Source organism: Pyxicephalus adspersus, chromosome 8 (genome assembly GCF_032062135.1).
Source record: "Pyxicephalus adspersus chromosome 8, UCB_Pads_2.0, whole genome shotgun sequence".
Taxonomy (NCBI): domain Eukaryota; kingdom Metazoa; phylum Chordata; class Amphibia; order Anura; family Pyxicephalidae; genus Pyxicephalus; species Pyxicephalus adspersus.
The window spans coordinates 55,252,231-55,262,057 of NC_092865.1; the positions used below are offsets into that span (position 1 = coordinate 55,252,231).

General features: G+C 35.2%; 1 protein-coding gene across 11 annotated transcripts in view; it reads left to right on the forward strand.

The window, feature by feature from the left end:
- Positions 1-8,098, forward strand: part of FOXP1 (forkhead box P1) — a 500,704-nt gene extending 492,606 nt beyond the window's left edge. For all 11 annotated transcript variants that reach the window (XM_072420741.1, XM_072420743.1, XM_072420746.1 and 8 more), the window contains one exon: positions 1,969-8,098. In XM_072420741.1, the coding sequence (XP_072276842.1) occupies positions 1,969-2,113 (145 nt within the window). In that variant the 3' untranslated portion in view covers positions 2,114-8,098. The remainder of the gene's footprint in view (positions 1-1,968) is intronic.
- Positions 8,099-9,827: the final 1,729 nt, after the last annotated feature.

A 9,827-nucleotide genomic window follows, 5' to 3' on the forward strand; every position in this document is an offset into this window, starting at 1 on the left:
TAGTTGGGAAGAGAGTTCTCTATATGGACCGTTTATATATTTATACAGGGTGATCATACCCCCCTTAAACGTCTCTTCTCAAGGGAGAATAGATTCAGTATGGCAGCCCTTAAGCAGAATCCACATTAAATTAACTTTAAAGCTGTGAACAAAGCCTCAGTGAACAACCCATATGGGTTCTGTGTGTTGGTCTTCTGCCTGGAATCCAAATTTTAAACACAAATGTTCCCTCTTAATTATTCCATACATTTCATATATTGTATTAGTTCCTTGCATCTTTGGAAGAGCTAACCTGAACAAATGCAAGTACGTGGGTGGGGGGTGCAACCCAGTAAGCAAATGTAGTGGGAGTCTAATTCATTAAGGCTTCCTATTTTTAGGCATTGCCTTCGAAAGTCAATTGTATCATGAGCGAACAGGAGCTTTTCTTTCTGCTTCTCATCTCTAATGCTAGATAATGTCAATAAAATGACACTTCCCTTCACCGTTTCAAAGGCCAGGCGGTGTTTACGCATTTGCAGTATTTTGCATGACAAAAGCCACTCAGCAGTGGAAAAGTAATTGCTGTTTGTAAAGTCAGGCCTGTAAATATGATTTACGCTCGGCGTTTCTTTCTTGTTATCATAGCTGTTATGTACGATCAGCCCTATTCCCCCGTGGGTTATTCATATGCTCTTCTATAATGGGGAATTTGGCAGTTCGCATCTCCCAAGTGCGTCCTTTTTTGCCCACCATGAGCTGGGGATCATGTTTTCCCTTGTTTACAGCTGACAGTGTTATTATTCTCGTTAAGACTGGGCTCTCTTATCACATTGTTGTGTTGAGCGAGGCATTTTTTTCCTCCTTTCTCCCCTTCTCCGTTTGTGTTTCCTGGCAGAGCTTTTCTTCCTTTATTGACAGTTTGTAAAAATATGCATTAATTTGGAGTTTAAAGCATGTATCATGGTGTCTCCTCGTAGTGTTGTGCTTGAAGTTGATTAATGATAGAACCTCACTTGGGGTCATCCTCTAGAGAGTTGGCTCACAGGTTCTGCATGTTAACTAGAGAAGCAGAACACACATTAAGCAATGATTACCCCCAGCCTCGGCAAACGGCGCCGTGGCCCGATAATTCCCACTTTTACTTTATGAAGTCTTGTTTAATTTGTCTACCGCATGTTTGGTTGTGTCATAAATAACATTAATGAGTGTTTTATATTAATGACAATGATTAAATATGAATTATTCTTACTATATCAATGCTACCTGGTAATATGGTATTGCTGAAAACAAAATGTAAATGTCGTCTTGCGGGAATATAATTGTAAAAACATGTATTATTATTGCAGACTAGCTGATCCATATGATTAGAAGTATATATTGTGGATATTTTGTAATAAAAAGAGGAAGTAGTGTCAGTTGTCAATGTTAAATAGAATAAATTTGAAAACGTTAAATGAAACATTCAATGCCGATTTGTTTTTGCAGGTGCATGTTCCATAGCCTATGCTTATCTTTACCTCACTACTTGATGAGCCACTGATCTGGAACAAACATGCATATTTTAGTTGTCATGAAACCTGCTAAAATCTGCAGCTTTCTATATAATTACAATACCTAGCAATGACAGGCCATGTTCAGGTACTGCCTGCTATGGGTTGAGAACTGTCTCCCAAATGCTCTTCTGCCTTGTTACCTTTTCCCATGGTGTACCGGTTGAGTCTGCAAAAGCAGCTGTTGCAATACAATGGACGGGCATAGCCTATCATTGATACCATACTACTAGTAAACCAGTCCAGTACTGGTGGTCAATATAAAGATTGGAAGTGGCTAAAGAAGTTCAGCAGCACATTGCTTTAGCAAACGAAAATCTCATCCTTTTAGAGTTTAGATTTACTTAAAAAATTTGTACATATACCTAAAATAACATGTGATACTACAACCTTAACATGAGCAATTTACATATTTCCTTTCTCGTCTTGCTTATAGGCACCATGTACATGTTAAAGAAGAACCACTGGATCCAGATGAGAATGAAGGGCCACTATCGCTAGTAACAACAGCTAACCACAGTCCTGACTTTGACCCTGACAGAGATTATGAAGATGAACCAGTAAACGAGGACATGGAGTAGAAAAAAAATGTAACCCATGCATTATTTTACAATCCTGAGAATGAAGACAGTTCAAGGCTAGGGTTACATCTCCATTATTGTACAGTCTGGAGAGTTCCCAGCCTAATCTGAAACCTTTGACATGTGTTAACTCTTAGTGCCATCAAGTTTCCCATTTGGGAGTATTTTTGATTTTTCTACTTTTTTGTTGAAGAAAAAAAAAAAAGGAATTTGTACTCTGTGCATTGGATCGACTTGTTTGGTACTTGCAACTTCCTCTCTCACAGTCAACATCAGTGTTGTAAAATTTGCTAAACCGATTTCACTTCTTCACAAACAGCAGACTTTTTGGACTGTTGTTCTGCCAAAATGGACACTGAGGACATCGATATAAGCATGTGCGTCTAATCTGCAGGTCATCCCCTTTGCCCAGATTTTAAGGATTCCAATGGACAATGTATTTGCACAGTACTGCATGTAGTTCTGATTATCACTGCCTTTAAATCAATTCTTTTGCTTCCATATGGGATGGGAGGGGTGACCTTTTTATATATGTATGGGACAGAGGGAGAGGCATAGTAATTATCCCAAACTTCTTAACGTATTGCTTTTATTTTTATTGTACTACACCAATTTAAGTTCTGACCTCAGGCCTCTGCTTCAGGCCCAAGACCTCTTGGAGGCATAATGTTTTCTGTACTTTGTGATGAATGTTAATAGTTGTTTTTATTATATGATGCCGAATGTCTTTCAACTGTTCAAACGTTTTCTGTCATGCATTGTAGTTTGCTTAAGTTGCAATCACATTTCTTTCAGACACTCGAAAAAAAAAAAAAATCAAAGCAAAAAACAAAAAATTTCCCTGAACAAAAACTGCCCTAATAGACGAAAGGAAGGTCTGTAAAAACAAAAATGAGTGAAGGCTATAGTAAATGTCACAAAGTGGCAAACAGTTCATTCCTAGATAGCAGTATTTACTAGTACGGTTAGTCAAGCCAACAGCACAAGGCATTATGCAGCTCTCACCTTTTTCCATTATTGGATACTGAAGATCTGGGAGAATAGAGAAGGGCCCTGATCCTAAACATGCTTGGTAATTTAAAGAACGGCTGCCATTATTATTAGACAGGTAAATGGCGTAGATAGTATGCGCAGGGAATAAGAGGTTGAAGAGTGGTATGTCACTGTCTATGTAAAAAAAGCCTTGGACCTACAAATATATACATATATATATATATATTTACAGGCACCAGTAAAGAAAAAATCCTTAGCAAGATTTGGCGTTTTCTTTGTTTAAAACTTTTTCCTTAATTTGTGATCAATCAATTGCAAAAGGGAGGTTTTTGTATGCAGTACGTTAGATGGAACCCTGGTCAGCACAAAATACCATATCCTAAGCCTTTGTGTTAAAACATAGCACTTACTATGTTGCTCGAAAGGAGGATAATAGACAGATAATAAATTGAGCTGAATTATGCAGCCCTGTTAGAACCTGTCAAAACAAAAAAAATGGGGTGGCCAAAAAGTTCAGGTGTGTATGTCGAGGTTAAAACCGGATATATTTACCGCTATGCCAAATCAAAAGCAAACAAGTGTCAAGCCAATCTCAGAAGCAAATCCTTTGTTGGCAAGGGCACAATCTTGATTACAGATTCAATTTTTGCCTATGAAATGTTAAAACAAGAATTTCAGGGGCAAAACTAATAATGTAATTAGAATATCAATAAAAAAACCCTTTATTCAAAAAACAAAACAATATCTGAACACCTTGCCTCGGTACTTGCCAGGGTAAAACATCTTTGGCATTACAGGTAGTCTATATGGAGCAAACCACATAAAAGGTGGCATAGCTATAACACCTCCTATATACTATAAACCTCATTGGGTTGCATGCACAGAACTTAAAAGTAGGGGAATAGAAATAGGATTCATGCATTTTGCACTATTCAGGCATGTTATATACAACCCCCTACTTGATCTATAAATTTCATCATCAATATAAGGAATAGAATAACATCTTGTCAAGGACATTACGACACGGTTCCATTTTCTTTCTATCTTTTCCCAGTTTTATTTTACAGTTATGTCATCTATAATTTTTTTTAATGTTAATGATGCCACCATTAGGTGATACTTCAAGCCATAGCTGCACAAGGTATCTTTTTGCAACCCTGTTGAGAAAATTGTGATACAACTGTGAATAGTTTTCATGGGACTGCCCTTCTAAATGACATAACGCTCTAATGTTTCAACACTGTCCTGATAGGTTTTTGTTTTCTTTTAACCACTTTTTCAGTAGACTATTTTTTATTATTATTTTCAATTTAATTCTCTGATGCTGGAAGTACATATTTGAGGGAACAACTTAGGGGCTTAGTGGATTACACATAGCACCTTGCATTTAAAGTGTTCTAGGGAAAAATATTTTGTTTCCACCCCTCAAGCATGAAAGGGACAATCTGGTCGTGGGGTGGTTCTTCCTTTAGACACTTTTATACACAAGGCGCTTGTAAAAATACAACCGCTTTCATCGGCCAAACAGAGCTCTGATTGGTAGGTAGGATTCCTAACGTGTGTGCATGATTTCATTGTTCATATTTTAGCAATGGCAAATGGATGACATTACAGTTGCCCTTATAGATCATGACAGCCCTACGACTACCAAAGACTTTTAATTAAATTATGTTGTTTTGTGTTATGCTTTACCTGTATTTAAGACAAGCCAAATATCCTCTTGTTGTTGATCAAATGAGACAAGTTAATCTAGAGGGGGATATTGATAATGTTTGTAATTATTTTAATAGGATTCCGCTCCCATATGTCCATTCCAAAAAAAAAAACACCTAATTTCAAACCAAAGTATTTTTTTTTTTTTTTAATTAGCTTTTTTTTCCAGTGTGACCAAAACAACTAAAATTGAGATTGTTGGGAACAGTATTACTATCTTTTAGAAAGTTGCAATTTTTAATCCCTATGGAATTTCTTGTTAAAGGCTAATAGACCTCTCGGTTTCTGTCAGCTAAATACATTCCAGGTACATCAAAAACCAAAAGGTGAGCCAGAAAAGTCTTGCAGGTAATTTTCTATAGAAAACAGTCACAAATTGAGTAGAAATGCCTGTCCCTAGCAGCGTGCTGTACAGAAGGTACCTTGCTCTCTTTGTAGAAGCAGCTGTCTATCTCCGAGTCTGCCAAGTCAGTGCCATAGTTTCGTCGGCAAAGCTGGTGTTCCCTTATGCTGAAGCTTCTTTGATTTAAGAAAATTAACTGGAAGACTTTGCATGCCTTTTATTTCAATATACATTGGGTGCATTAAGCTGATTTAAATTGAATATTCATTTGGGCTTAGCCTATCAAATTAAAGATTTTTTTAATTTTACAATGGTAACAGCCAACACCAATGCATTAACCACTTACCATTTGTAATAGGCTATTCAAAACCCTTGGAAAATACTAAATGTATTACTCAACTGACATCTTTTTTCCAAAGAATATACAAATTCAAGGTTATTTATGTTGGTAGCGGTTTCAGTTGCAGAAAGTTGTAGCAACCAACTAGACTTTAGCTTTGATTGATTTAACAAATCCCATCAATAAATGCTTATGTGTCATTTTTTTTTTCAGCTGAAGTAGCTTTGTGCAGTTTAAACCCTCCTCATTTTAATATTGTATGTCATAATAAATTGCATGTTTGTTTTCCTTATTATTTTCTTTTGATGTATATAAGCTATTTAATAAAAAAAAATTAAAGTAAGCAAAATCCCCAAAGCACTTTTCCGAAGATACCAAAATACGATTTGATGCAAAGTCCAAGTTTCATCAGTTCTATAAATAAATTAAAGAAATAGCTATATAGAAAAAAACAGACCCCATACACTTAAATGTTATTATCTAATATTTTAAAGTCAGATATCGTGGCATTTGGAATAATAACTAAATACATGGAAGCAAATTTCTTTACAGCCCCCTTCACTTCATTCACTATGCCTCCCCCCCAAAAACAATTTTTTGGTTACTTTTAGCTCCATCTAGTCTGTGTATGAAGGCCAGATATTACTTTACAAAATATATATACTTGCTTTTAACTTTCTTTTACAATGTGGCTCAGATTTAGAGAGACGAGCTAAGATTGTACAAAAACGTAGCCCGGTATTCTTTTAAAAAGCTGGTTCACTGGGTTAGTTCAAAACTCAGAAAAGGGATTGACAGAAAGTGGACTTTTTTTTTCATACTTGGCATGAATAGCTGGGCGTAAAATAACTCGGCATGAGTAACAGTAAGCATACCTCAGTTCAGCCCTTTATGGAATGACTTAAACACAGTTACATTTCACTAAGTTGCACTTAAATGTATGTCTTGCATGCTTACTTTACAACAAACGTATAAAATAATAAAAAAAAAAAATATTTACGCATTCACTTTTACATATCATGCAAGTGTTAAGACTTGTGTAAAGACCAACTGAAAAACTCAGGCTTAAATCATACAGCAATCTCCACTATGTGTGTATTTTTTTTTTAATTTTTACAAACATTTTGTTGCCATTATTTTAAGTTTCTCATAATGTACATAAATTGTCAACATGTCTATGTGACCATTTGTATTTAAAGGGGGGGGGGGGCGGGGGGGGCAAGGTTGGTAATATATATATTTTTTTCTTTTATTTCTTTCTATAAAACATTCCTTGCAGGGAATGAACACATATTTGTATGTCAAACACCATTGCTTTGTTGTGCAACTGCTTTATATTAACTATACTAAAATAGCTTTGAAAAAAAAAAACTACTGTATGTAACAATTGCAGAAACAAGCTGCATATGTACAATATTTAGTTATCCCTGCTTTAAAAAAAAAAAAAATATGGATGACATTTGCTGACAAGGTGGGAGAAATTCCCTGACTATTTTGCTTTCAATTTGTAACATAGTTGACAGATTTTTTTTTCTATCATTGATCAATGATTTTGTACAGTTCTTGTGTTTTTTGTGTTTACTTTTTTTTTTTTTTTTATTATTTCCAACCCCTTTTATGTTATTCAACCACTGCCTTTTCTGGCCGTCTTAAAAAAAATAAGGTTCATATGTTAAAAAAAAAAGTTAAAAAAAAATGTTTTAAAGTGTTTTCTCCTCCTGCAGTAAATATTTTGCATGACTATTCCTGGGCTCAGACATTCAAAGTTTATCAGTAAAGTCTTGAATTATTATCGGGGAGTGTCAAACTATTAAACTTTTGTATTAAAAAAATACTTTACAAGGTGCCAAGATGTAAAGACAATTTGTTACATGTTCTTTTTTTCTCAAAGAAAAGCGTACATTAGCAAAGTAGTACCATGTATCAGGTAAACTGCTGTCAGGAATGAGTCGAACAAGCCTTCTCTTATTTTCCCTGCCTTGTTAACAAAAAATAAATGCATTTCTGAATCTCACAAGACATGAGATTTTATATCAAGGCTTAGGTTGGTCTATAGCATTGGGACTGTTCTTTTTGTTTTTTTTTTTTTTTTGTTTTTTTCCTTTTAGAAACATAAAAGATATCTGGAGATATGTCAGATATCTATAAAAAAAAAAATCAAAAAATTGTATGTGATTTATTAGACAAAGTCGCTCATATGTGGTTTTATTCCTGCCATTTTTTTTATGTAACTAATATTCTGTAACATACTTGTATGCTTTTATTATGGAGCACTTGCTTTGAGGTTTTGCAAAACCAGATTTTCCAGGGTATGCAAAATTGGCCCAACCCAAGTAAACAGTCTTATGACAACTTCTAAGCCTTGATGACAATGGTACAGTCTGGATAGTTAGCGTGGTGCTTCATGTGTATGTGCTGCCAGTAAACGAGATAATTTTGTTTTGAAAAGGCATAAAAGAAACTCATTCCTTACATCAACTGTAATTTCATCATTCCATGTCTGTTGATACAGACAATAAAAAAAACGTTGTGTAGTCAGTACTGATTACTGACAGTATAGCATTCTCAAATGCAATAAAAATGCTGGTTGTTCACACTGGTAGTTTCTGTTGTCCTGTCTTTTAATGTTGTGCAATTTGCAACTTTTTAAACTACTTTATGCAACATAAATGGAATTAAAGTCATCTGTGGCTATTTGGATGTTAAGAGACCCTTTCCCTAATTTAAAAGGCACATTTAGAATCAATTTTTAAATGCTTATTTTCATTTGCATAAATTGCACATACAATGTGACTTGCTAGAAACATTAACATCTCCAAGAATTGTCAATTCCTCAGCATGGCCTTCTTCCTTGCACTTCATCACAATCTACTCTTCTCAAAATGCCTTATCACTCTCTGTCCTGGCCCAACTGCCCGTCCAAGATTCCTTTGCCCACTCACTTTTAAAAGTACATTTCCTGAGGTTGTCATCCTTTTTCCACTACTTAGCTTCAAACTTGGAACAAGCGAAGTCTGGAAAACCTCAACTCTTGACAAGCGATACTTGTGAGGCGGTGAAGCCTGGATATGAAGTGTAGTATCACGCTGGCCATACATATAAAAATCAGAATGTAAACCTTCAATGACCTAATTATAATAACGGCAAAGAAATAGAAAACATAAAATAGTGGTTTTGGTACAACGCATGCGGCTGGAATCAAATGTTATAGTTGTAAGAGCAGAAAATATCTAATTGCCTCCTGTGAGACTGCCATAGATTTTTCTCCATTTTAATGCAATTTAAATTTGGTTGCAATTTACTTTATTTGTTTTTTCAATAAAATCTAATAAATCCATCATTACAACAATCATTAGTGCTAATTGAATAAATAAATAGACCAAATTAAAATTGTGTACATTAAAAGACATATATTAAACTGGTAAAGACTATGGAAGTAATTGTCAAAGTGAACCAATCCAACACCCACATATTTAACTGATAATCTGAATTCAGTCAAATTCAGTCCTCCATAACATATATTCTTCCCCAGCAAAAACTCCCCTTTCCAAGCAATAATTCTTTATGCAGACATCATTGACATATTATTGTGCTCCAAGAAATTGTCTCTACCTGGTCCCAAAAAATATTGGTTAGTGATAATCTTCTTGTTGATATCATAGTAAGGAGCATTCATTCTACTTTAAAACGTGTTCTGGAAACAATACATACAAAAAGTGTGACTGACGACCATAAATCAGTCAACTCAAAAACTCAAGCGTATACCCAAAAATGCCTTTCTCACTTTTCCCCCAGGCAAAAATTTTCTCACTCACCCCCAACAAATATCCTTCCCCAGAAAAATCTCCCCTTTTTTGAACAATACTACACCACTAAATTATCAATGTACTCCAAGAAAAGGGTCCTACATGGTCCCAAAGGATTAGTTGGCGAAATTCTGATGTCGTAGTAATGGGTAATCATTCCGCTTTGTGACAGACCACCATAAATCAGTTGACTCTAAAGCTCAAAAGAACTCTACCAAAACCATTTTCAGCACATTTTCTTCACCCCTAACAAAAATCTTTCCCCAGCAAATCAGCAAGTCTCCCCTCTTCTGAGCAATACTTATTCTTTGTTCTGACATCAGTGAGAATACAAGAAAAGAGCCCTATGTGGTCCTCAAACTTTGGTCAGTGATAGTTTTATGTACAATATATATCTAGTATATTTAAAAGACCCACAGGGAGCAAACAAGAGAAGTTTTGATCATACTCAATCTACAGACAACACTGTGTATTACCTATAATGCAGATTGCCAAACATGATTCTTTATCACCAGAGGC